General features: G+C 56.9%; 2 protein-coding genes and 1 pseudogene across 10 annotated transcripts in view; 2 read left to right on the top strand and 1 right to left on the bottom strand.

The window, feature by feature from the left end:
• Positions 1-410: 410 nt before the first annotated feature.
• On the top strand, positions 411-11,567 carry CABYR (calcium binding tyrosine phosphorylation regulated). Of its 7 annotated transcripts, XM_079783796.1 has the most exons (6): positions 411-460; positions 4,065-4,237; positions 4,737-4,790; positions 6,178-7,674; positions 9,614-10,210; positions 11,417-11,498. In XM_079783796.1, the coding sequence occupies exons 2-5, from the start codon at positions 4,090-4,092 to the stop codon at positions 10,201-10,203; spliced, it is 2,289 nt and encodes a 762-aa protein (XP_079639922.1). In that variant the 5' UTR covers positions 411-460; positions 4,065-4,089; the 3' UTR covers positions 10,204-10,210; positions 11,417-11,498. The 7 variants fall into 7 exon arrangements, with proteins under 7 accessions (XP_079639922.1, XP_079639918.1, XP_079639924.1 ...); XM_079783792.1 differs by having other exon boundaries at positions 9,614-11,567; XM_079783798.1 differs by having other exon boundaries at positions 6,178-6,519; positions 9,614-11,560.
• Positions 11,568-16,427: 4,860 nt separating this feature from the next.
• On the bottom strand, positions 16,428-17,904 carry LOC307107185 (uncharacterized protein CXorf38-like; annotated as a pseudogene). Its single transcript has one exon. The product of its transcript is annotated as an uncharacterized protein CXorf38-like (transcript).
• A 2,713-nt stretch (positions 17,905-20,617) lies between these two features.
• OSBPL1A (oxysterol binding protein like 1A) overlaps positions 20,618-27,391 on the top strand; it is a 107,390-nt gene continuing 100,616 nt past the window's right edge. For both annotated transcript variants that reach the window (XM_079784237.1, XM_079784236.1), the window contains exons 1-2: positions 20,618-20,863; positions 27,248-27,370. In XM_079784237.1, the coding sequence (XP_079640363.1) occupies positions 27,250-27,370 (121 nt within the window). In that variant the 5' untranslated portion in view covers positions 20,618-20,863; positions 27,248-27,249. The remainder of the gene's footprint in view (positions 20,864-27,247; positions 27,371-27,391) is intronic.

Genomic DNA, 27,391 nt, shown 5'->3' with positions numbered 1-27,391 from the left:
CCACGGCCAGTGTCCGCAGAGGGAAAGTGCGGTGCCGCCTCCTGACCCGCTGTCTGCGGGTTGGCTGTGTGCACGCGAGAGTGGCCCAGGGCAGGGGGTGTAAGAGGGGAGGTGGTGGCGCGAGCCAGGAGCGCCTCGCGTGCGCTTCTCCTTCCTCCCAAACCGGCGCTCAGTGCAGGTCGAGACCCAACGCTCAGAGACTGTCGCTCAGAGACTGTCGCGGGCGCCGGCACCCGCCTCCCCGGCCCGCGGGATTCCAGCCTTTGTCCCTTCCGGCTGCCCATTGGCTGGCGCCGCCGAGGCCCCGCCTCCCCCGCGGGCGTCCCCAGCGCGAGGGCGGGGCTTTGTGACGCAGGCCCTGACGTCGCTGGGGGTATAAAAGGCCGCCGGGCGCAGCGTCGGCCAGGAGCCGCCCGCAAGGAGGCGCGGAGGAAGCCGCCCCAACCCAGCCGAGGAGAAGGTGGGGCGGCCCCCTGCGCCCCGGCGGTTAGGCTCTCGCGTCGCGCGGTGGGGACGGTGGACGGTTCCTCCGGCGGCGGGGAGGCCGCTGCAGCGCCGGAGCGGGAGGCCGGCGGCGGGGAGGGCCGCACCGTGCGGGGACCTGCGGGCGCCTGGCCGCCTCCCTCGCCTGAGCAGTTCCTGCAGATCCGGGGTGCCCGCCCCCCTCAGCGCCCGCCCCCCGAGCCGCCGGCCCGGCGAGCCCAGACCCGGCGGGAACCGCCGGCCGAGGCCGTTGGGCGCGCGTGGTGCGCGCTGGGCCCGTTTCCCGGGCTGCCGGCCTCGCCGCCCCTCGGCCCCTCGGGCGGCACCGGGCGGCACCGGGCGGCACCGGGCGGCACCGGGCGGCACCGGGCGGCACCGGGCGGCACCGGGCGGCACCGGGCGGCGGGCGAGCATGCGTGCTCAGCGTGTGGGGCTGTGAAAAGCGTTGGGTTTTTGTTTAATCCTCACCCAAGGGCATTTTCTCGTCGATTTTTAGAGCGGAAGGGAGGAGGAAACTACGTTAGGTTTTGACTGGTCTTAAGAGAATTACACATTTTTACTGATTTCAGCGAGGAAGGGAGGGAGACGTCCATGGTGAGAGCCCCTGATGGCCAGCTCCCGGCTCCCGGCTCCGCAGCCCCGGGGCGGGCGGAGGGGACTCCCGGGCCCTGCCGGTCCCCGGGGCGGGGGCGCGGGCGGAGAAACAGTGAGATCCCGGCTTAGGCATTCGCCCAGCAGTCGGAGGCACCAGCTGCTAACCGCTTAAAGAAAGGGTCTTGTGTTAGCTTTTAGAAAATGCATTTTTATTGATTTCAGAGAGGGAGAGAGACAGAAACATGATGAGAGAACCGTGGATGGGCTGCCTCCTGGAGGCCCCCACGGGGGTCCGGCCCACACCTGAGCCTGAAGCGACTCACTGGGTGCAAAGGGCGTCCCTGCACAGAATGGACACTGCTCAGTGGCTGAGCATCACTAGGAACCAGGAGGGCAGGTCCGGGGCCTGGGGCTCCACCCCAGTGTGGGGCGTGCAGGAGGCAGCCGATCATCGATGCTTCTCTCTCTCCCCCCTCTCCTGCTCTGAAATCAACACAAATATATTTTTTATAAAACTACCCACCTGCACATGTAGTAAGCATATATGTACGGGTATCACACATGTAATTACGGCCTCTGTCCCTAGCACGCAGCCCGTGGGCCCGCCACAGCTACTCTCCTGGTTCCTTTTTTAAAAGTACATTTTTTTTTCTTTCTTCTTTTTAAAAAATATATTTTATTGATTTTTTACAGAGAGGAAGGGAGAGGGATAGAGAGCTAGAAACATCAATGAGAGAGAAACATCGACCAGCTGCCTCCTGCACACCCCCCACCGGGGATGTGCCCACAACCAATGCACATGCCCCTGACCGGAATCGAACCTGGGACCTTCCAGTCCGCAGGCCGACGCTCTATCCACTGAGCCAAACCGGTTTCGGCTAAAAGTACATTTTTTATTGATTTCAGAGAGGTCGGGAGAGGGAGAGAGAGAGGAACATCTCCTGCACGCCCCCTACTGGGGATCAAACCTGCAACCCGGGCCTGTGCCCCTGGCTGGAATCAGTCCACCGGCCAGGGCGGCACTCCTGGTTCCAAAGCTGTTTCATTCAGCCACGCTCCTGCTGAAGGAGGTCTGGTAGTCAGTTTTCATGAGGGGACTCGATACACTTACTCATATTCCCAAAGGGATGGCTTTGGCCAATCCAGAATCATTTTTTTCCTGACCTTTGGGAAGATGAAATGTGCTTTTCTTTAAAAAATCCTTACCGGAGGATACGTTTTGATTGACTTGAGAGAGGCAGAGAGAGAGCCAGAGAGAGGCATCGATTGGTTGCCTCCCTCACGCCCAGACGGGATCAAACCTGCAGCTGGCAGGGGCGACGGGGCCAGGAAATGAGCTGCTAAACAGCCAGCGTTTGCTCTGAGGTCGGAGGCTTTGGTTAGAGGTCAGCACCTGTGTTGTTGCTGCAGCTGAACTGCCTCGTAACCCCTGCAACTCGTCACTTCCTGGGGGGATGTGGAGGGCGCTCACCTGTCACACACGGCTCCCCTCGGCGCGAGGACCCCGGGTCCAGAATAGCTGGGGTTCTCCTGAGCGCCGACTTTGCTGTTTATCTCAGGAAACCTGCGCCAAGACCCGCTGGGCTGTGTTTGGAACGGCTGCCTGGTGCTGGGCTGACTTGACACCCTTGTCCTGGCACCCTAACCTGACCTGTAGCTCCGTCCTGTTTTCACCCGGACGGATGTCCTTGCTAATTCTGTCCTTTCTGTGTATTTGTAAGCCTCCTGAAATGTCTTTTAGAATGACACAGAATGGACGTACACGCGGACACCTCGGTGTCGGCCACGGCAGCTCTGACGGCAGGTTACAGATGCAGCGCCCGTGGCCCCACTTACAATCCAGAGGCGGGCGAGGGGGAGAGGGGAAACCTGGGCAGAGGTTGAGGGAGGAGAGAGGAGAGGCGCACGGCTGGTGGGTGGTGTGGCTCCACATGTGGCTTAGCCCGTCTGACTGTTGTAAAAAGTGAAGTTGCGCCCTGGCCTGTACTGCTGGTGAAGGTAGGCCCAAGCACCGCAGGGCTGTGGTGGTCTCCCTCCCTGCACCCCGGGGGCATGTGTGGGAGGCAGCCAGTCCATCTGGCGCTCTCACATTGAAGATTCTCCCTCCCTTTCCTCCACTCTCTGGGAAAAAAAAAAAAAAAAAGGCAATGGAAAAATGTCCTCAGGTGAGGATTAAAAATAATAATTTAATTTAAAGCTAAAAAATGTATACTTAAATATGATCAATGTGCCGGGGATGATCAATGCGGGGGTGGGGGTGGGGTTCCTGTCCTGGCCAGGTGGCTCGGTTGGGTGGAGTGTCATCCCGTACACCAAAAGTTTCGGGTTCGATTCCCAACCAGGTCACATACCTGGGCTGCAGATTCCATCTCAGTCCCCAGTTGGGAGGAGTTTGGGGGGCAACTGACGGATGGTTCTCACATCGTTTCTCTCCCCCCCCGCCCCCCATCCTCTTTCCTCCCTCTCTTCCTCTAAAATAAAACACCCTCAGATGAGGATTACAAAAAGGCAGGTAGTCTCTCTCGAAACCCTGCTTTGTAATCTTCCATGAATGTTCAGAAAAGCCGGTGCCCGTGTGGTTTGGAAGGATGTTTGAATGCAGAGAAATGAGCTTAATATCTTGTTCTTGAAATTTTCTTGCACAAAATATTTACTGAATTTTACAGAAGCAGGCTTCATTTGTTTTGTTTTGTTTTGTTCTTTGTTCTTTGTGTTTAATATCATCCTGGAGCTCCTGGCAGGGCTTCCCCCAGGGTTTCTATCAGCAGCACTAAATTGCTCACCTGCCCGAAAAGCTATTGGTAACTTGATTTAAAAAAAACTATCATAAGAATTAGCCCATTTTCCCAGAATAAATACCGAGAGATTAGAACTAATGCTAATAATCCTAATGGAGATAGATTTGTACTTAGGAACTATAGTTAACTCCTAAGAAATATCTGAAGAACCACTAATAAACTGAACGACTTTGTTTCTCTTCGCTCTAGCTGAGATTACAGACATCCTGCCAAAATGTTTTCTACGAAGCCCAGACTTGTCGTGCCTTATGGCCTCAAGACGCTGCTCGAGGGAGTTAGCAGAGCCGTCCTCAAGACCAATCCGCCCAACATCACCCAGTTTGCAGCATTTTATTTCAAAGAACTTATTGTGTTTAGAGAAGGCAGGTGCTACCATTTTTAGGTTGGAATAGATATTTCCTAATATAAAAACATCCTATAGTGCTAGTTTTCCAATTAATTGAGTTAAACTTTATACACAGTTTCTTTAAATTGAGGAATAAATTTATTAATATGACGGATATATCGTAGACTAGAAGCCTGGTGCACGAAATTCGTGCACTTGGAGGATCCCTCGGCCCAGCCTGTACCCTCTCTCAGTCCAGGAGCCCTCAGGATGCCCGACCGATGGCCGACTGATGAAGCCGTCAGTCACTCATCCTTAGCACTGCCACAGAGGCGGGAGAGGCTCCCCCCATGGGAGCACTCCTGCATTGAGCGTCTGCCCCCGGTGGTCAGTGCGTGTCATAGCGACTGGCCATTCTGCCATTCAGTCGATATGCATATTAGCCTTTTATTATATAGGATTATATATTTGTTTCTGCAAAAAAGCATTGAAGTTGGGAATTTTTTGTTTCTGATTTTCTGTATTTATTCCTTCAGGGAACGTTCCTCTGGATATAAAAGATCTGGTTAGACAATTTCATCAGATTAAATGTAAGTACCACAAGTGGTAATAGCACAATAATATTAGTTATAAGTTACTGCATCAGCAATAGCACACATTCAAACTTAAGATGCCCACAAATGTTTTCTCTCTAAATAATCGTACTTTATGTTTAAATAAACTGATGCTTTATTTTTTATTATTGGATCAGGTTTATTTTTTAAATCTAGGACTGACATTTTGGAAGGTTCTCAATCTTAAAAAGGAAAAAGTAGGAAACGTATACTGCAAGCCATTTGGTGCAGTGAGACTTAAAACCGTGTGAGCTAGGACCCACACCCTCCAGCAGGCTCCACGGCCGGGCGTGAGGAAGACTGCGAACGCGAGGAGAACTGGTTTTGTAGTAAAAGACTCGGCTCCATGAAAACATAGGGAAGCTGCATAACCAGTCTCTTTTTATAAAGAAAAGCTTAACCACCTCCCTCCGCCTGCCCCACCTCACACACACCTCAGCGGTTTAACCGCCATCCGGGCTGGAAGACAATTAGGAAACAAAGTAGCTGTCACTGGCCATCTTTTCTGGCTGTCCTAAGGCTTAAGATAACGAGTTCAGCAAATACGCAATGAGAAGATGGGTCCTAGAGGTTTCGTTCTACTGTCAGGGACAGGCTTTCCCGGAAAAGGAGGTGGTTACAGCGCACGTGATCACACAGGCGTGTGGGTGACAAGCAGAAACACCTTACAGTTGTGCAGCTGTGGGAGTTTCTAGGTCATCAGCGGCCTTGACGTTCCTGGAATTTCCCTCATGCTGAGGGTCCCCGTCCACACCAGGGATCCAGAAATCTCTTGTGCTCCTTTGTGTCCAGGTCAGGAGGACTGGCTGCATTACCCCAGCTCACCAGCAGAGGCTGCTGTTTTAGGTTGGAATAGCTGCTGTTTCCTAACAGAAACACATCCTGTAGCCCCGGGTTTCCAGTTCCTTCAGTTAAACCTTATACGCAGCTTCTTTAACGTGAGGAATGCCTTTCTTACTATGGAGGCATTCCATAAACCGGCGGAGGCTGGGTGTGACCGGCCGGGGAAGCCTGCCCCCTCCCTTGTTGCGTGTGGCAGTTGGATCGGCAGCTGGTCCACGGAGGCTTCGGCTCCCGCCTTTCCAGGCAGAGGGCGTGCTTCGGTGCTGACCAGCTGACGGGCCGCTGGTGGTTTTGTCGTGAGCCGCCTGTGTCACTCGCTTCTCAGGAGGTGCCCGGGGGAGAGTGAGTGGGCAGAGCAGGCAGTCACGCTCCTTTCCCCACTCAATCGCAGATGCCGTCAGATCAAAGCTCCCCTGACTCGTGTTGATGGTATTGACGTGTGAGTGTTGAGCCTGTCGCTGCTGCTTTAACGTGTGTCGTCTGGGGGATGTATGCTCACTAACCCCTTCTGCTGTTTCAGTTGAGAAATGGTGCGAAGAAAGGACAGAAGAGAGGAAGCCAGAGTTCATCAAAGAACCAGGAGAAGCAGCTGCCGTTCCCAAAGAGCCGACCCGGGTGGAGAAGTCCACCGACACGGAGGAGGACCACATCGCCGCACCCCAGTTCATCCACAAGACCACGCAGTTCCCGTCGGTGTACGCCGAGCAGCAGCCCGAGGCAGAGGACACGAGCAAGGCAGTCCGTCCTTCCAAACCATGCACCCCCAAGTCTACCCCCACCTCGTCACCAGCCCCGGCCGACGCCCCACCAGAGTTTGCCTATGTTCCCGCCGACCCAGCTCAGTTTGCCGCTCAGATGTTAGGTAACGTTTTGTCTACTCATTCTGATCAGTCTGACGTTTTAATGGTGGATGTGGCAACGAGTTTGCCGGTTTTTGCCAACGAGGTGCTGAGTTCAGAGGTTGCTGAAGACACGGTGGTGACCGCTTCTGTTGCACATTCTGGAGAGGGGGTAGCAGTGCAGTTGGCCAGCCACTCCTCTGTCCGTGTAGCTCTGGGGTCTAAACCTACCGACCATCAGGCTGAACCAGCAACGGCTCCCTCACCCCCCTTGCAGGATGAACAAGACCTTCCTGCCTTTGATCAAGCTCCTCGGGTGTCCTGGCAGGCTGGCACTGGGGGGACGGCCATCCCTCATATCACATCTATCTTTAACGACAAGCCTGTGATTGAAGCAGTCACTCATATGGAGCAAACATCAGAACAAGTAGTTACCGCTTTTTCCGATCACATTGTTAGTGTTAAAGAGATTGAGCAGTCACCAACAGATAGTGCCGTTCTTGTAAACAAGAGAGTCTCGGGCGGGTCTGAGACAGCCGCGGGTTCTGCAGAGCCTGCCCCGTTGGAGGATGCACACGGCCCCTCAGTCCAGGTGGAGGCAGAAGCCACCATTCTGATCTCCGACACCTCTCTGAAAGGCCTGCTTGCACAGTCCCTGAACCCAGAGGGCTCCGCCCAGGCCACAGGCTCTCAGAGATCTCTGCATCTTGAAGTGGAGATCATTGCGCTAGTCCCCGGGCAGGAGGAGGACTCGGCGCCCCCGGAGGCAGACTTGGCCCCCCCTGAGGCAGAGGAGGCCGAGGTCAGGCCTGTGGGCTCTGGGGAAGCTGCCAAAGCCTGGCAGGAGGAAGACTCCGCCCCCCCGGAGGCAGACCCGGCCCCCCCTGAGGCAGAGGTCAGGCCTGTGGGCTCTGGGGAAGCTGCCCAAGCCTGGCAGGAGGAAGACTCCGCCCTCCCAGAGGCAGACCCGGCCCCCGCAGAGGCAGACTCCGCCCCCCCGGAGGCAGAGGAGGCAGAGGTCAGGCCTGTGGGCTCTGGGGAAGCTGCCGAAGCCGTGCGCTCAGGTGCCTCAGTAACGTCACCCGGTGGCACCCCCAGTCCCGCTCCAGAGGGTCTCACTGGACCAGAGGCCGAGCCCGAAGGGGAAGCTGCACCTGCACCAGGTTTGATGGAGCCAGGTAAGACCTCGCATAGACCTCACGCTGGCCATGGCGTCGAGTAGGTTCAGGCGGCGTCGTGTTTCCGGTAACCGTCCAGGAAGGGCCTCTGCACATCGGTCAGACTTCATTTTAAAATGCCACGCCCACGGAAAGGCACTGCTGTTGTGGAGACGTTACTCTTCGGAGGCCTGAGCGTGGTCCTCAGCACTGCGTGGCCTCAGACTGGAGTGGACCGGAGCCTGTGGGCAGTGCCCATGGATGGCCCTGTGGCCGCGCCCCCCTGCCCATCTGCACGCGGGGGCACCTGACCTCGCGCTCGGAGGGTAAGGTCCCACGGCAGCCGTGCGCTTCCCTGGGCTGTGGCATTGCACGTGAAGACATGGTGGTGTGTTCGCCTCTGCTCTCGCCCGCGTCTGAGACTCTGCAGCCAGGTTTGGGGATGGACCGAGCCCTGGTTCTCCCTGCCGTGGAGGGACGACAGGTCAGGTCAGGCTCTGTCCCCAGGGGAGCGGGAGGCGCAGCAGCTGGAGGACAGGTGGCACTGAGCTGTGGGCACAGCGCCCTTCACGGCGTCCTCAGAGCCCACACCTGCCTCCGCCGGCGGGAGCCACTGCTCCCTGGACACAGACACGCCTGGCCTCCAGTCTCTGACGGTGGCATTGGGCCTGCCCCCTCCTGCCCGTCCGCACACGGTCAGGGCCTGTCTCCCTGTGGGCTGGCCGGGACGGGCAGGAGCCAGCCTCTCCGTGCCTCCTGCAGACTCTCAACGTTGACTCTTACCAGAGCCAATGATCGTTTACAAAGCAGGTGTTTAGAGGTCAAATTCTGTCTGGCAGCGTGACAGGGACTCCGCAGCGGCCAGAGCGCGAGTGGCCGTCGGGGGCGGCGCACCTGGGTGCCAGCAGCACTCCACCCCGAGCCTCTGCTCTCGGCGCTGGGCGCTCCCCGTGAGCGCCAAGGACTCCTGAACAAAGCACCGAAGACGTGGCTGACGCATGTTTTAAAGGAGCTCCGAGAAATGGCCAAGTGTTGGGAGCTGTGGGAGACACCAGCGTGACCCTGTGCACAGTGGTGGTGGCTTCTTCTCTGGGGAAGAGAAGCCACACCAGGGACACAAGGCCAGTGCCCGCAGGCGAGCTCGCACACCTGGGCCGGGCAGCACTCCCCTGGAGCTCCCTCCGCCCCAGCTCCCAGGACTCAGCACGGCCTGCCGTCGGCGAGTGGACCCCATTAGCGATTCCTTGGCAGAAGCAGGTGGACAGCACACCCAGACTCTCTTTCCTTAAAGAACCCTGTGGGACCAACCAGCCCAGCCTTAAGCCACTGAGGACCTGTGGGTTCAAGCCATGCTTAAAAGGGGTGCCCCCGGGGTCTGAATCGTAGGGTGTGTAGTGACAAGTTAATGGGAGAGACGGTGCCTGTGATGAGAGAGAACCATGGATCGGCTGCCTCCTGCACACCCCACACTGGGGATCGAGCCCCAACCCTGGCATGTGCCCTCACTGGGAATTGAACCGTGACCTCCAGGTTCATAGGTTGATGTGCAACCACTGAGCCACGCTAGCTCAGATTTTTTTAGTCAAGAAAAAATTACTGTGCAGATGCAGGCCTCTTTTCTCAGTGGCTTAACGCGCTGTCCCGTGGATCCTCTCGGTCCCATTTCCCCTCGAGGGCCCTGAGGCAGCCACGTCTGCAGCTGAAGCCCCGGAAACAGCCACGTGGAAGGAGCCGCTTTCCCCACAGCGGGTGCCCCGCGCCCTCGCAGCCCTGCTCCGCCTCCCGCCGTGGAGACTCCCTTCACGCTGCCAGACACAATTTACGGAGCCCTCTCTCTAGCATGCCTTATGGCACACGCTACTACAGCTGTTCCTCTCTCCGTAAACGTTTACAGATAGTTCTGTGCATAGCGCCTGATACAGAGACCAGACCTTAACGCCTGCACGTTTTTGTTTTATAGCGATAGCAACAAGCGAAGCAGGACAGCCACCACCATATTCTAACACGTGGACCCTTTACTGTCTGACCGATATGAATCAGCCCAGCCGCCCGTCACCGCCACCTGCGCCCGCGCCCTTCCCCCAGGCCACCCTCTATTTGCCCAATGCTAAGGATCTGCAGAGCCCACCGCAAGTCACTTCTCCAGCGTACGTGATGATGGACGACAGCAACAAGGCCGGGGCCCCGCCCTTTATCCTGGTGGGCGCCAATGTCCCGGAAGCGCAGGACTGGAAGCCGCTTCCCGGGCACGCGGTCGTGTCCCAGTCAGATACCCTGAAGAGATACGCGGCCGTCCAAGTGCCCATTGCCGTTCCTGCAGACCAGAAATTCCAGAAACTCCCCCGGCACGGCCCGAGTGCCAGTCCGCCTTCCAGTGGGCAAGAAGGGCCCCGGCCGCAGAGCCCCGTTTTCCTCTCTCTCGCTATCCCGGTAGAAGACGTAGCCAAAAAGTGTTCAGGATCGGGGGACAAGCGTACCCCCTTTGGAAGTTACGGCATTGCCGGAGAGATTACCCTGACTACTGCCAATGTCCGCAGAGCAGAGCCCTAACGCGCAGGTAACCCCCACGGCGGGCTGCACACACTTGGTCTCAGCATTCTCCGTGGTCGACCTGGAGACTGAGAAGCCTTAAAAAAGGAATTGAATTGAGATGTGCCGAGAGTTGGAGATTGTCTGACTCGATGAGATTGTCTCCCCCGATGGGGCACAGCAGTGCACGGCACCCCACGGCCCACCGAGCGTCAGGGCCGGGCACGGCCCCAGGCCCTCGCTCTGAGCGCCTGTCGGTGTGTGTAGCTCCCGTGGAAGGCGCTCCAGGCGGGCATGGATGGTTTTTCAAAGGACAGCCTTCGCTGGGACTCTACCAGTGGGCGTGTTTCAGGGTGGGGACCAGCTCGGAGCAGCTGGAGAGCCAGGCAGGGCTGGGAGGTGTGAGGGAATGCCCAGCCAGCGTGGTCAGAGTTGTTCCCTCCGAGAGGATAGTCACAGCAGAGGACAGGGTGGACCTACACGTAGATGCGGGTTTTATCTGTCACTTAAAATGCCACTGCGAGCCCTCGCCCCACGGGCGTAGTAAAGAGCAGCGTGAAAGGGGAGCCGGTGCCGAGGGCTGAGCAGTTGGAGGAACAAGGCCCCATCCAGGCTCCCAGTCAGGCCCATCAGCTGCCGCCTGAGGCTGAGGGAGCCAGCCTGCAGAGGGCCACAGACGGAGGGCCCCGGGAGATGGCGGGTCCCGGGGAAACGGGAGCTTCGAGGCACCACAGGTCAGGGTCCCACACCCAGCAAGGAGGTGTGGATGGCAGGAGGAGCCCGCACAGGGATAGGCCCGCTGGCTGCCACGTGGGGAAGGGTTACCCAGGAGGCGGCACGGACGCAGGGAGGTGAGGGTGCCTGTTACAGGGTCACACCCGCACACCACGAGCTCAGCGACAGCCTGCGGTGGTCTCAGGCTCAGCACCTGATGGACAAAAGCTGGGCTCCCTCAGGGTCGGAGCTGCAGTTCCTGTGTGTAAGGAGAGAGTTACCCTTCCTAAACAGCCCAAGGCGGCGGGGTGCATTCTTATTCACCCCGTTTTCAGACATTCAGTGGGATTGTCCGATTCTACGGAAAGGCAGTGTTTTCACATGGAATGCGAGGCTAGTGAGTGCAGATGCACAGGAAACGGATTGGGAAGAGCTCAGTGACGGGGGTGCGCCTTCTCGTGTCAGATGTTCAGAGTCCTGATTGACCTTAAACATTCACTCCTGACATCATTCCTCACAGATGCTGAAAACCAGGCTGTCTGAGTCGACGTTCCAGGTGGAGTGTGCCACCACGCGTAATGTATCAGTAAACTTCATGCAGCATAACGCCTCGAACTCTCGCGTCTTTGTCCTTTAGGCGGCATACAAGCAGCCGGACACACAGCTCACGTAGGCATTGTAAAGAAGCTCTCGCCCAGCGTGTTCCTAGTCCGTGCTCGCGTGTGACGTTTCTGTGTTTGGCATTCACACCACATGAAGTAGCACCCGCCACAGCCGGCGGCTCTCTGGCCCCGGGCTGCAGCCCCCCAGGACCGTTTGTAAGGACGTTCTTTCAAAAAAATGGTTATTGCTTTTTTTTTTTTTTTTTTAGAGAAAGAGGAAAGGGAGAGAGAAACATCATGCCCCAACCGGAATCCAAACAGTGACCTCTTGGTGCATTGTCAGCACTCAGCCACGGAGCACCCTGGCTGGGCTGTAAGGACGTTTCTTAAAAATATATTTTTATTGATTTCAGGGAGGAAGGAGAGAGAGAGAGAGAGAAACATCGATGAGAAAGAATCACTGATTGGCTGCCTCCTACACGCCCCACACTGGGATTCGAGCCCACAACGTGGGCATGAGCCCTGACCAGGTACATATGACCAGAAGTTGGTGCTCAACCACTCAACCATGCTGATCGGGCTCATTATCCAAAAAATTTAAATCATTTTGTGTCGTTCCTTCCTTACCCCAATGCATACATTGCAGTCCTTTTGTGGTGAATTCTATCAGCTCCCTGATTGGAGACGCCTCATCTAGCCTCTTAATCTCTCACTCGAAAGGCCTTCTATCCCCTCTGGCCTCAAGTCCCAGCTGCTAAGCAGCCCTCCCTCTCGGGCCTTTCAAAGAGTTTCAGCTCCAACCTGAAAACTGCCCCAGTAAAACGTAACAGAAAACAGTGCCCAGCAAACAGCCTCCACACAAAGCACAGCAGATCCAGCTCCTGGCACAGAGCCCCCTTTTTCTTACATGTACCACAGTGTTAGAGCCAGACTCACCCAAGCACGTTTGGAGATGCAATTGGCTTTGTTAAGTGATTCATGCACCGCGTGGCAGCCCATCTAACAGCTGAAGGTGCTGTGTTCTGAGAGCACAGTGCACACTGGCTGTCAGAATGGCGTGGCCCGTCGGAGCACGAGGACCGGTGGGGCATCTGGGAGTGCTGGTGGTGGGTCCGGAAGGGGGAGAGTGGCCCGGGGACTCAGATCAGCTCCACGGGGGGATCTGCAGGTGAGAGCGGTGGGAGCCAGCCTTCGCCCCAGAGGGGAGCTGACAGCTGGCACGGCTGGGGGCGGGGGGCGGGGGGTGTCGCAGGGAGTGGTTGGAGCTTACAGGGGCAGGAAACTCCCTTCCCTTCCCGGTTCTGGGGCTGATTAAATTGACCAACAAGAGAAGAGCACATTGCACATCCCGGAGCCCGTGCAGATACGGGCTCACAGGCTCACCTGCCACCGGAGCCAGATAGGGGTCGGGGCCTGGGCTTCAGCGGGAGGGAGGTCGTTCTCAGGAAGATGGGCGAGCAGATGCTTACGGTGGTGAGCGATGGTGCCAGGCCGCGCAGGCGCCTCTGCTCTAGGAAGCTGCCTCTAGCAGAAGCGCTTTCCTGGGAGAGGCCTCCATCTGAGCTCAGAGGTTAAGGGGGAGGGGAAGCACTCTGAGTCTGCGAGGCCTGGGTTCTCTTCAGCCAAAATGATGTCCATGCCAAGTGGCCCCACTCGGTGGTGTGTTCTGCCCCTCACCTGCGCGGTGAGGCGGGCGGCCAGGCGGCGAGGCAGAGGCCTGCCAGTCTGGGACGCGCTCTAAAGGGCGCGGGCAGGACAGGCTTTCCAGGGAAGGGGTGTGAGGCTGCCAGGCACACTGCTCGCCGATGGTGATGGAGGGAGAAGCGGGCTGTAGTGATGATGCATAGAGCTAAGGGCTAACGGGGACCGGTGCCTTCTGGGAAAAGCCATTACAGAAGGGCTTGATCGGAAACAACAAAGGCCGTGACGGGCATTTTAGTGACGGCGGCCGCCCACGGCCCTGCCCCGCTCTGGAAATGGTGCTCCATGGGGCAGAGTGTGTGGTGCAGCTGCCCCCCGCCCCCTCTGCCTCTTCTGAAGGAAGACAAAGGACAGGAGAACAAGTCATTGCAACTAGCGGCCGTGTGGCTCGGCGGTTGAGCATCAACCTATGAACCAGGAGGTCATGGTTCAATTCCTGGTCAGGTCAGGGCACATGCCTGGGTTGCAGGCTCGATCCCCAGCGTGGGGTGTGCAGGAGGCAGCTGATCCATGATTCTCATCATTGATGTTTCTCTCCCTGTCTCTGAAATCAGTGCAAAAATAGACAAATAATGGCAACTTACCTTTTCCAGCGTAGCCCCCTAGGAAAACGAGACTAGCTGCTGCTCCCCTCACGGCGCCCAGGCCTGCCCTGGCCAGGCCAGATTCCCAGCCGTTTCCCTGATCCCGTGCGGTGCCTCCCCTGTGGGCTGGAGTTAGCCAGGCCGGTGCTGGCTGCTTGCAGCCAGGAAACCACACACACAGACCTTTCTAAGCTTTCTGTGTGGGGACCCAGCAAAACCACTCATTGGTGGGAGGCACAGAATTAAGTCTAGATAAAAACAACATCCAAAAATACACCAATTCACTTAGTTATTAATAAACGGAGTGCAATGGCACAAATGACCCAAAAAGTGTATTCAGCTTTTATGAGAAAGCCCCATGGCCTCACAGCTGTGATGGTGTGGAGTGAACGACAAATCTCTAGATAAAAGCCAGCGTCCATAGCAACCATAAAGACCTGCCCGGCTGCCTCTATGACGCCCACTGTGGCCAGTGAATGGGGCCAACCTCCCGGCCCCTCCCCCCAGCCAGCCACAGCCCCCAATGGGCCCCCACCACCCTGATGGGCCTGCAGCCCCTCCCCCTGGCCAGCCCCGCCCCTGATCACCCCCCCACCCCAATAGGGGGTGGAGCCAGGCAGCCAACCCTCCTGCCATCTCCTCCTCCGGACATGCCCAGCCCCTGATACAGGCTGGCCAGACTCCACCTGTGCACAAATTTGTGCACTGGGCCTCACGTGTTAATATATAAGTGGGTTAATTCCCCCACCTCACCAATTGATCTGGATTTGCCTGATGACATCTGACCTACTTTTCAGCATTCCAGGCAGCAATGACTCAAAGCCCTTCCCAGTCTCAGTCCATAAAGTCCTCCTCTGGGTAAAGGTGAGAGGCTTCAGTGCCTCCCCAAGCACTCCGAAGGCACACGGCACCGGGGACAAAGTGCATGCTGGGTGCTTCAGGCTTAAGTCATAGCGGACACAGCATCAGGCACGGCGGTCGATGGGGAGGGAGCCGTGTTCAGGGGAGAGTTGGGAGGTGGGAGAGGAGCAGGGAGAGCACGGTGGGCTCCCGAGGGTCTGGGAACAAGCAGACGAGAGAATCCAGGCGGACCCAGGCTGCAGCAGGCACAGGGCATCGGATGAAGTGCATTGTGGTGTGAGGTCCGTCCGCCCTGGTCCTGTGTCCGTTGGTCAGCCAGGCGTGGGACTGGTAAGGCAAAGCCATTTCTGTCCGCCCAGAGCGTCCACTCCGCGACGACTCGTCCTGGTGGACAGGGATGACGGTGACTTGAACACGCTCCGTCCGCAAAGCTACAACGCTGCCTGCTCATGAGCTCGGAGAAGACTTGGGGGAAATACCGTTTCCAGCGATTTCACGTCTGCCCAACATTTCTTAGAATAGAGCAGGACGTGCTTGGGGACACTAGGGGAATTGCTTTGTTCTAGAACAGCACTGTCCACGTGTGGCTATTTAAAACAAACTAATTACAATGAGGTAAAATGAGAAATTCAAACCTGTAGGCAGATTTCAAGAGCTCAGCAGGCACGTGAGGCTCGTGACGATGGCACTGGACATGCTGTAGGACCTCCCTCGTGGCAGGAAGTCCCACCGAGCAGCAGGCTCCACAGTACCTGCTCTGGCGTCAGAGACACCTTCCTCACGGGGACTTCTGTGAATGCGGGGTGATGCCTGCGGGAACCGTGCACTCAGCTGTCCGCCTAAACAGAGGGGCCTTCGGAGGGAGGACAACAAAGGAGAAGAGCGATTGGGGAGTCACCGGTTCAGGTAGAAGCCCAAACAGTGCTCCGGTGAGGAGACAACGGCAACGGGTGTTTCTGGGGAAGGAAGGGGGCAGTGACCTCCATGGGAGGAGGGCATGTCCCCTGGTCAGATAGCAACAGCAATGTTACTTCTGAGCACAGTTTTTAATTTTCAGTCAGAATAACTGCTTTCCTGTGATGTTTGCAAACAGTTCTTTGGGATACAATGTTGTCCTAGGTCCAGTCCAAAGGTTATTTTACCCTATATTATTTTTATTTTCTTAAAATATATTTTTATTAATTTCAGAGAGGAAGGGAGATGGGGAGAGAGAGAGAGAGAGAGAGAAACATCAATGATGAGAATCATGGATCGGCTGCCTCCTGCACACCCCACACCGGGGATCAAGCCTGCAACCTGGGCATGTGCCCTGACCGGGAATCAAACCCTGACCTCCTGGTTCAGAGGTCGTCGCTCAATCACTGAGCCATGCCGGCCGAGATTATGATACTCTATTTTATTACTAGAGGCCCAGTGCATGATTGAATCATGCACATGTAGGGTCCCCTACACGCTTTCGCTTTTGATCATGGGGGAGCTGGGTGCCTGTCCGCTGGTGCACCAGGCCTTTCAGAAGCCTCCGGCTCGGCGGAGGCTTCTGAAAGGCCTGGTGCCAGAGCAGACAGGCACCCAGCTCCACCACTTTTTTTTTTTTTTTTTTTTAGGTTTTATAAAATTACATTGTGTCTTTTAATGTAAAAATATTTACGTTGAACACCCGCCCCCATCCTTGCCCCTTCTCTACAGATCACATCCATTTTTAAATTTTTTCCTTTTTAAAAAAAAATTTGTTTGTTAATCCTCACCCAAGGTTATTTTTCCATTGATTTTTGTTTTAGGGAGAGTGGAAGGGAAAGGGAGAGACAGAGAGCAACGTCGAGGTGAGAGAGACACATCGATTGGTTGCCTTCTGCTCGAGTCCTGACCAGGGCCCGGGCCGGGGAGGAGCCTGCAATCAAGGTACATGCCCTTGACCAGAATCAAATCCGGACCCGTTGGTCTGCAGGCTGACGCTCTATCCACTGAGCCACACCGGCCAGGGCCAGATCACATCCTTGATGGGCAGCCGAGGAAGCAAGAGCTCAGCTTCACTTGGGCCACTCCTCCAGGCGGCTAGGCCCTGGGCAGCGGGGACCGTGGCAATTCTGTCCCTGAAGGTTCAGAGGCAACATGGCCAGCTAAGCACCACAGCTGGAATGGGACAGCGGCGCCACAGTTCAGGAAACACACAGGACACAGTCAGAGGTGGAAGACATCTTGGGTACGAGGAATAGAGGAGGTATGAATGAATCTGTGAATCTCAGGCCTCCCCTGCGGCCGCCTGGACCCCAGGCTCCTTTGAATCCAGTTTTTGATGCTGTAGACACAGGCTGTCCAGCTTCTGCAGATCCTCTGAAGGACCGTTCCTAAGATCCTCATCGTTTCTTAGAAATTCTCTCACCGCTTCCAGCAGAGTTAGGATCTCTTCTGGCAACACCTCTTGTTCTTTCGCTTGAAGATAAATCTCTTGAAGTTTTTCCTTTAGAAATTCCATTTCGATTTCATGGACGTGGCTCTCACGCAGGTAAATGCCTGTTTCATAGTCACACCCATCTCGATGATCTTCCTCGTGGATGAGGACGGCCCAGTCCGATGTCAACAGCTCTTCTATTCTGGAGTACGCCTCCACAATCTCTGGGATATTACGGAATTATTCAGAAAATGTTAAATCTTTATCTGGAAATCTCGAAGCCACATAGAAGATACCTTCCTCTCTGAAGAGTGCATGATATCGTTACGACACTTAATCACCTCTGGGACTTTCTTTCGATCAACCAGGAAGTGATCGCAGGCGTTGATGAGGTTTAAAAGAGCCACTGCATCACATTCCTCGGGTCCTGCTTTGTCCGCCAGTCCGCGGGGCATGAAGGCCTTGGCCACCTCCCAGGCGTCCGCGGGCCAGCGGCCCGGACGGCAGTTGCCCCAGTGGACGTCTCCGTTTCTGTTGGTGTGACGTTTCAGGATCTCCCGTTTCCACTCTGCGCACACCTGGCACTGAGGTTGGAACTGGCGGCTGCACGGGCTGCACCTGGAGCCGCCGCGGCAAGTGGCGCCCGGGCCCAGGCCGGGGGCACAGGCGAGCAGGCCGCGGTGGAAGGCCAGCATCTCCCGGCCCACGAAGCCCTGCAGGCAGCGGCCGCCTTCACGCAGTTCTTGTACTTGGCGCAGTTGAGGCAAACCGCCAACTCCGACAGCACCATCTCCCACTCCTGCCGCGGAGGCAACGGGGGCGGGGTGGGCGGCCCCAGCTCCCCCACTTTTGATGGTCCGCGGCCACTGAGGGGGGCTACCCTGCTGTTGAGAGGCGCAGGGGGCGGGGCTCCCACCCCCTGTGCCTCTCAACGGCCAGATCCGCGGCCGCTGAGGGGGGCTGCCGCGGACACCTTGCTACCCTGCTGTTGAGAGGCGCAGCTGGGTGTCCACAGCAGGCCCCCTCATCGGCCGCGGATCTGGCCGTTGAGAGGCACAGGGGGTGGGAGCCCCGCCCCCTGCGCCTCTCAACAGCAGGGTAGCCCCCCTCAGTGGCAGCAGATCCGTGCCTCTCAATGGCCGGATAGGCCACCCAGAGTCCCGCCCCCCAGCCTCCCGCCGCCCAATCGTGGGCGTAGCGGAGTGATGGTAATTTACAGGTTACTCTATTATTAGATAGGATTATTATTATTCAATAGACTAGAGGCCCGGTGCACGAATTTGTGCACGGGTGAGGTCCCTCTGGGTGGCCTGCAGGATTGGGCCGAAACCTGCAGTTCAGCGCCACCTGCAGCTCCTACCTGCCGCTCCCGCTCATCCCGGCCCCACTGTGCCTGCCCCGGGCTCACGCCCAATCAGACCTGGTCAGGAGAGGCCTGCACTGCTGCAGCAGCGCTCGCCCTCGCCCGCCATGAGCTCTGTGTCTGGCTCCCTCCCAAGGGGAGTGGCCTGTGGGATCGGGCTGAAACCAGCTCTCCAACATCCCCCGAGGGGTGCCGGATTGCCAGAGGGTGCAGGCCAGGCTGAGGGACCCCACCAGTGCGCCATCAGGCTGGGGAAGGACTGCGGGAGGGCTCCAGGGCGAGCCTGGCCCATCTCGCTCAGTCCGGATGCCAGACCCCAGCAGCAAGTTAACCTACCAGTTAGAGCATCTGCCCCCTGGTGGTCAGTGCACGTCATAGCGACTGGTCAACCAGTTGACTGTCTGCCCTCTGGTGGTCAGTGCATGTCATATCAAGCAGTTGAGCAGCTTTAGCATCATTAGCATATTACACTTTGATTGGTTGTTTGGTTGTTCTTCTATTTGGTCTATTTGCATATTACCCTTTTATTATATAGGATAATTGGATGGAACTGTGGCATTCTGCCCTGTTGGACAGTCCCCCAGCTGAGGTGGAAGCTGTGCAGGGCGTCCCCAGGCCTGGCCGCCCAGCTCCGTCCGAAAGGGGCTCCGTTGACGTTGTTCACATAGTGATCCTGTCAGGCTTGGGACTTCTCTTCGTGGGAATCATGTTCACCTCCTGACACCTCCAACCTCCTGTTGGCCAGGACCTGCTTTCACGTACAAAGATCAAGAAGGGCATAGAGTCGTCCCAAATATATTCTCCAATGGTTTAAAGGACGGTTTTGGCTGTGTTTCATGCTTGAGGTAGACCTCCAGTGGATAAACTTGCTCTTTGCAGGAGAGGAGAGAGAGAGAGAGAGAATTTAGTCAATTATCAGTGAGAATGGAAGCTTTAGTGGAGTCATATGGAAAACTATTTCAATAGTCAACTTTCTTTTTGGCTCTCAGGAGAAAACAGCCCTGAGGGACTGTGCTGGTGAGCGCCCCCTGCTGTTTATTGATAAGAAGACGCTGGCTGAGGGCCTAGCGGGGCTGCTGGCCTTCCCCACTCACGCTGGGAGGTCTGCCACGTGACCCATCGCCGACCAGCTGGCCTGTATGTTCTCAGTATGTTTCTAGACTTAAACGGACTGTAAAACTAGTCCCTGAAAGATGGTACCTGTTTGGTGCCCTGGCTGGTTTGGTTCAGTGACAGCGCCCGCCTGCAGACTGAAGGGTCCTGGGGTCCATTCTGGTCAACAGCACGTGCCTGGGTTGTGGGTTCCGTCCCCAGTAGGGGGCATGCAGGAGGCGGCCGATCAATGCTTCATCATTGATGTTTCTCCCTTCCTCTCTGAAATCAATAAAAAATATTTATAAAATGATACCTGTTTGTTAAATTTTCATTACAAAGTTTTCCATTAAGTACACTGGAAAGTTGAGCAAGTGTCCATATGCTTAGTTTCTCTCTTATGCACGTGTTTAAAAGTTGTAATGATACCAGCGCTGAAGCCTGCGCACACAGACCAACTCCCCCACGACCCGGTGCCGAGGCTGCAGGGTGGACGCGGGAAGGCGGCGGGCACGGAGGGCGGAGACTCTGTGGCCACATCTCTCCAAGCGCCTAGGGCGGCGCGGAGGGCTCCGCGGGTCCCGGGGGAAGGCGGCGGCCCGAGCAGAAAGCAGCCGGGCAGCCGGGCGATGCATTTGCTCAGTGACAACCTTCCAGAGACCAGCTCAGCCTTTATATTTGCTTCAGTGGGGCCTTCCTCTCCCGGCCACCGCTCCTCCGCGGCCTCGGGGTGGGGTCCCCCTTCTTTCTGGGTCGGGGTGTGGTGGGAGGAGCCTGAAGGCTTTGCCCCTCCTCTCAGCCGTGGGCAGACGGGAGCGGCCCGGGGGCGGGGCTGGAGCGGTCCGGGGGCGGGGCTGGAGCGGCCCGGGGGCGGGGCTGGAGCGGCCCGGGGGCGGGGCTGGAGAGGCCCGGGGGCGGGGCTGGAGCGGTCCGGGGGCGGGACTGGAGCGGGCCGGGGGCGGGGCTGGAGCGGCCGGGGGGCGGGACTGGAGCGGGCCGGGGGCGGGGCGTGCGGCGCTGGAGGCGGGGCGTGCGGCGCTGGAGGCGGGGTTGGAGTGACCCGGGGGCGGGGCTGGAGCGGCCCGGGGGCGGGGCCTGGGGCCTCGCGCGCTCCGCTGGGCCCGCGAGCCGGTCACGTGCCGCCCGATCGGGCGCCCAGAACCCCGGCGCGCGCGGCGGTGGAGCGGGCGGCGCGGAGGGCGGAGCCACGCCTCGCGGGACGTGTTCTGCCCCCTCGCGCCCCGCAGGGTTCCCACGCCGGGTCCGGGGCAGTGCGCGCCGAGTGACCTCCGCTTCATCGACGCAGGGCGAGCGGACGGGGAGCCTGCGGTCTCGGTCCTGGTTCCGGGAGCCCGGGAGCCGGGTGGCCGCCTAGGTCAGTTTGCGCGGCCGCCTCCCGCGCGCGGGCTGCACTCTGCCCGGTGCCCGGTGCCCGGGAGGTCTGCGCGCGCCGGTGGAAGTTGGTTGCTACTTGGCGAGGTGTTGGCATGTGTGGCCGCCGCCCCCCGCCCGGCCCGCCGCGCTCCCGGGACTCGGACGGCGCGTCGCGGGCTGAGCTTCCCAGTCCCGTGGGGGGTGGGCTCGCGGGGGAAGTCACGCGCTGCTCACGTGACCGCGGAGAGCGGCGGGGCCAGTGGGCCGGCGCGGAGCCGGGGGCGAAGGAAGCCCGAGCGGCGGCAGCTGCCCGCGGGGCGGAGCGGGGCGGGGCGGTCCCGGCCGGGGGTGCGCGGGCCTCGGCTCGTGGTCTCGGTTTGGGCGCGGACTCCCCGCCGGCGCGGACTCCGGGGGAGTGGGCGGGGCGTGGTGAGAGGAGCTGCCTGGAGGTGCAAAGGGAGCTCTGGGCTGACGTGGGTCGTTGTAAGGGTTCAACCCGCGTGGACACCGTGATCGGTTTTCTCTGGAAACGGCCTGGGCACGGCGGGCGGCGCCTCCGGACACGGGTGGGAGCGGCGCGGGCAGCGCTTGGCTGCGTGGCTGTGCGGGCGACCGCGTGGGCCTGACCGGGACCCAGTCCCTTTTCAGCCCGCGTGGGAGGTGTCCTTTCCGAACCCCCAGCTGAAAATGTCAAGAGCAGGTGGTCATTGCAGAGCGGTTCCGAATCGCGCCGAGACCACTCTCTTGTCGTCTCCCGGTTCTAAGCTGTGGACTCCACCCCCAGTTTAGATAGTAACCGGTCCGGGCTGCAGGCGGGTCCGGGGCTGCAGGCGGGTCCGGGTCCGGGCTGCAGGCGGGTCCGGGGCTGCAAGCGGGTCCGGGTCCGGGTCCGGGGCTGCAGGCGGGTCCGGGTCCGGGCTGCAGGCGGGTCCGGGTCCGGGCTGCAGGCGGGTCCGGGTCCGGGTCCGGGGCTGCAGGCGGGTCCGGGGCTGCAGGCGGGTCCGGGCTGCAGGCGGCTGAGACCCATCGGAAGCAGTTGTGTCTCAGGACAGGGTTTTGCCAGCGCCCGCTCTTCAGGGGACCCCTCAGCACCAGAACTCGGGGTGTCTCGGAGGCAGCCGATGGCAGGGATTGTTGCATTCAGAGCAGCAGATGCCACCTCTGAACAGCGCTCCCCGCTCCGCCGCGGACAGAGAAATGACACCTTGTTAGGACCAACCATGACGAATGCAGCCATTCTTTGGAGGATGACATGGTGCGGTGTCTAGTAAATACGTTTAAAAGTTTCTCCTTGTGTCTTTGTTTTACTTAGAGATACATCTGTAGCAGATTTTTAAATCTTTGCCCAAGGAGTGAGGATGTTTTTCCCATCGATTGTTGTTTTTTAGAGGAAGAGAGGGGGAGAGACACATCGATTGGTTGTCTGACGGGGCCAGGGATTGAACCTGCAGCCGAGGTCCGTGCCCGGAACCGAACCCGAGACCCTTTGGTCGGAGGCCGGATGCTCTAACCACCGAGAACCTGCCAGCGCCATCTGTAGCAGGTTTTTAGGTCGGAACTCTGTTGTGGCGAGTGTATTAAAATACATATATATATTTATTGATTTCAGAGAGGAAGGGAGACGGAGAGAGAGAGAGAGAGAGAGAGAGAGAAACATCAATGATGAGAAGGAATCATTGATAGGCTGCCTCCTACTAGGGATCAAGCCCGCAACCTGGGCAAGTGCCCTTGACCGGAATCGAACCCGGGACCCTTCAGTCTGCAGAAGGTTGCTCTATCCACTGAGCCAAATCAGCTAGGGCTGTTGTGGCAATTTCTTTCTTTCTTTCTTTTTTTTTTTTAATATATTTTATTGATTTTTTACAGAGAGAGAGATAGTTAGAAACATCGATGAGAGAGAAACATCGATCAGCTGCCTCCTGCACACCCCCCACTGGGGATGTGCCCGCAACCAAGGTCCATGCCCTTGACCGGAATCAAACCCGGGACCTTTCAGTCCGCAGGCTGACGCTCTATCCACTGAGCCAAACCGGTTTCGGCTGTTGTGGCAATTTCTTGCCTCTAGATATTAATAGGAGGTGAGTTTTGTATATTATATATATTCACTGAGAAAAGTGGTCAGTAGAAGGTAGAAATCAGCTTAACTAACAGCACATGGAGGAGAGAGAGTAAGGCAGCGAGTGTGTGTGAGAGATCTGAAGTGCTTAGGAACCTTGTCGGTTTTTTTCAAGCCAAAACTGATGGTAATCAGAACTTGATTGGTGACTAGTAACTCCTGTTGTAGAAAGAGGTCAGCTTATATCAGCTCACCAGCATTCATTAGTGAGGTGTCAAAAAAGATACTGTTGCCCGTCTGGGGGCGCTCAGTGGTTAAGGGTCGACCTATGATCCGGGAGATCACGGTTAGATTTCGAGCCAGGACATGCCCGGGTTGCAGGCTCGATCCCCAGTAGGGAGTGTGCAGGAAGCATTGGATTGATGATTCTCTCTCATCATTGATGTTTCTGTCTCTCCCTCTCTGAAATCAATTAAAAAAAAAGATACTGTTATAAATTCTGTACAGGATATGTTGATGATCATAATGCCATATAATTAGAGGGTGTTCTTGATTCCTAAAATGTTGGATTTTTCCTTACCTGACCTCACGCACTAAGACGGTGGGCAAGTATGAGAAATTGTTTAATGCCCTTAGTAAGAGGTTACATTAGGTCACGTACTGTATCTGAGTTCTCGGAGTCATCGGCTGACCAATAGGAAATGGCTGTGTAGTGAAAGCACTCCTTAACCGTACATTTCCTATCATATGATGACAGAAAGTAACCACATGTTTGTACTTTAAAGTTTTCCTTTAAAGAGAAACTTCTGGATTTATGGAGGGCAACTGGTCAGTATTCGACATTAGTTTGGAAGACAATTTTAAATGGGAAATCAGAATGGGAAGGAAGCATTTAAGTACATTTGGTCTAAAGTTTAAGGAATTTTGTCATTGAAAGGTGACATTCACCTTTCTTGTTAGAGTTTTTAGAATCTAAAGCTGGACGTATCTAACGGCGGACTTCTCTGCCTCGGCTGCGATGGCTCCAGCCTGTTTTGAAACCGTAGTTGACAGCTTTCAGAATCAGGTTGAAATTCAAATCAGGTGCGTCTGAGGGTTCGCTCTAGGTTGTGGGAGCAGATAAAATGCGTAGCAATGTAAGGCTAAAGCACAGCCATGACATTACTTAATCTTCACCAGTTTGGATAAACATTGAAGTTGCACCCTGTGCGTGGAGCCGCCAAGTGGAGCCGTGGGAGATGGTGCCCTTTGTCTGGGCACCGACTCCTCGCCCTGAGGAATGAGAGTAAAAGTTTCACTGAATAAAAATTAAATGATTTTCAATTTGTTTATTTTATTTTTAAAAGAAGGAATGAGTGTTTCCTAAAATAGACTTTACAATTTGCTGTGGTTGTCCTTAAATTGCTATGTTTTGGCTATCTCATTTCAGTTAGTAAATAAAGCTTCTTAAAACGAGATTATAATTCAGAGTCCCATCTTCCTCAATGCTCACACATGAACATTTACTAGGATCAGTGGCATTTAATTTTATTTTTTGAAAAAAACCTTTATCGTTGAAAATATTATATATGTCCCCTGTTCCCCGCATTGACGCCCTCTAGCCCACCCCGCCCCCCGCATTTAACTTTAGAGGCTGATTTGAGTTTTATGAAATAGAGAGCATGGCTGTTATTTCACCCCGTTTAAAAGTTGTAGATTCTGGTTGTAGCTTTACTGGCATACAATACTCAGCAAGTGACTTTATCTTTGTACTTCTCAGTTCCTTCATCTCTGAAATCCGTGTTAAATATGAATCTGAATACTAGTGTGCAATTTCTAAAACAAAAACGCATTATTTTTTTGTTAACACCAATGTCATAGTTTTATATATACATGTGTGTGTACGTTACGTGTGTGTATACATATATACATATATACCTATTTTAGAGAAGTTACTGTTTGTTTGCTAGGAGCTAATATGACTGAGAGCAAAATGTATTTTCTTGCTGTTTTTACATAACTACTTTAATTTTTAATATTTCCCTCATATTAACAGAATATAATATTGGAAAATCCCCACACCATTGAGCAGCTAGCTGCTTTGGAATGTCGTGCTAACAAAGCACATTATAGATTTTTAAAAATGTTTTTAAGATTTAATTTGTACCATATATGTGTTTGTTTATAAATGCATTTAATTTTTCCTCTATTCGAATTCCAAGTATACAGTGTTCTTCTTAGTTTGTCTCTTTTATTCATTCAGAAATAACCAACTTATTAGGGTAAACTATTTCTTTTTAACTTCTTTAAAATTCATATATATGTCTATGTGTTTGTATGTACAGCTTTCCTTTTTTTGGCAATAGCATTTCTCTTTAAGTTTCAAAAGAGAAACCGTATGAAGAGTATTACCGATAATACAAAAGTGACCTTACGCACCTTCGGCAGTTTTTAGCAGTTGGGCTGTACCCATAGCTTTGAGAGAAGCCCACAGAGCAAGCATAACACGCATCACTAACATTAGCCAACAGGGAAGACAGCAGAGCCCAGCGTGTGTGGGCACGCAGACCTGTTGGTGACGGGCGCTGCCTGTCTCTGATGTGGTGCGTCTTGTCCTTGAGAGGTTTGATCTCCGCCCTGGGGCGAGGACAGGTGTCCGCCCGCGGTTAGCTCCCGATGACGGTCACTCCTGCCGCGCTGCAGGCCCTTTAATGCCCGGCGTTCTCGGTGGACAGACGCCTCCCGGTGTGAGCGGTGGTCTGTGAGGTCCCGGGAGCACGCTGTGAACCTGCCCCTCATCCGCCGTCTCTGAGCTGGTGAAGGAGCCTGGGGGGCAATGCGGATGTCTCCTTATATTTGGAAATCAAAAGGATTTTAAAAAACCAACATTTTGAACAAAATTGTAAGAATACTTATCCTCGGCTCATCAGCCCCACGAGCAGGGACGTGGCCTGCCTGGGCGTCCACCTGGGGCGACTCTCCCGCCTCCGGACCCCGCCGGGTGCTGACCCTGTCGCCGGGCGCTGACCCTGTGCTAACCCTGCCGCCGGGGCGCTGACCCTGTCCCCGGGCGCTGACCCTGTCGCCGGGACGCTGACCCTGTGCTGACCCTGTCCCCGGGCGCTGACCCTGTGCTGACCCTGTCGCCGGGCGCTGACCCTGTCACCGGGCGCTGACCCTGTCCACGGGCGCTGACCCTGTCCCCGGGCGCTGACCCTGTACTAACCCTGCCGCCGGGGCGCTGACCCTGTCCCCGAGGCGCTGACCCTGTCCCCGGGCGCTGACCCTGTCCCCGGGCGCTGACCCCGTGCTAACCCTGCCGCCGGGGCGCTGACCCTGTCCCCGAGGCGCTGACCCTGTCCCCGAGGCGCTGACCCTGTCCCCGGGGCGCTGACCCTGTCCCCGGGGCGCTGACCCTGTCCCCGGGCGCTGACCCTGTCCCCGGGTGCTGACCCTGTGCTAACCCTGCCGCCGGGGCGCTGACCCTGTCCCCGAGGCGCTGATCCTGTCCCCGGGCGCTGACCCTGTCCCCGGGGCGCTGACCCTGTCCCCGGGGCGCTGACCCTGTCGCCGGGCGCTGACCCTGTGCTGACCCTGTCCCCGGGCGCTGACCCTGTCCCCGAGGCGCTGATCCTGTCCCCGGGCGCTGACCCTGTCCCCGGGGCGCTGACCCTGTCCCCGGGGCGCTGACCCTGTCGCCGGGCGCTGACCCTGTGCTGACCCTGTCCCCGGGCGCTGACCCTGTCCCCGGGCGCTGACCCTGTCCCCGAGGCGCTGATCCTGTCCCCGGGCGCTGACCCTGTCCCCGGGGCGCTGACCCTGTCCCCGGGGCGCTGACCCTGTCGCCGGGCGCTGACCCTGTGCTGACCCTGTCCCCGGGGCGCTGACCCTGTCGCCGGGCGCTGACCCTGTGCTGACCCTGTCCCCGGGGCGCTGACCCTGTGCTAACCCTGTCGCCGGGCGCTGACCCTGTCCCCGGGGCGCTGACCCTGTGCTAACCCTGTCGCCGGGCGCTGACCCTGTCCCCGGGCGCTGACCCTGTCCCCGGGCGCTGACCCTGTGCTAACCCTGTCGCCAGGCGCTGACCCTGTCCCCGGGGCGCTGACCCTGTGCTAACCCTGTCGCCGGGCGCTGACCCTGTCCCCTGGCGCTGACCCTGTCGCCGGGGCGCTGACCCTATGCTAACCCGTCGGCAGGTGCTGTCTGGAGCGCCTCAGGTCCTTAGGTGAGAGCGCTGTGCTTTTTATTTTTTATTTTTTAAATTTAATTTTATTGTTTAAAGTTTTACAAATCGTAGTACACGTGTCTCCTTTCCCCCATCAACCCCCTGCTGTGCTGTTTTCACTGCAGCGATGAACACGGAGGCCGAGCAGCAGCTCCTGCATCACGCCCGGAACGGCCACGCCGCCGAGGTGAGGAGGCTGCTGGAGACCGTGGGGAAGAAGGAGGCCGTGGCCGACATCAACTGCAAAGGTGGGCGTTGGGGCTCCTCCC

The sequence above is a fragment of the Cnephaeus nilssonii genome, assembly GCF_951640355.1.
Source record: "Cnephaeus nilssonii genome assembly, chromosome: 11".
Taxonomy (NCBI): domain Eukaryota; kingdom Metazoa; phylum Chordata; class Mammalia; order Chiroptera; family Vespertilionidae; genus Cnephaeus; species Cnephaeus nilssonii.
Note: the sequence above shows the minus strand (reverse complement) of the source record. Positions and strands in the feature narration are given on the sequence as shown.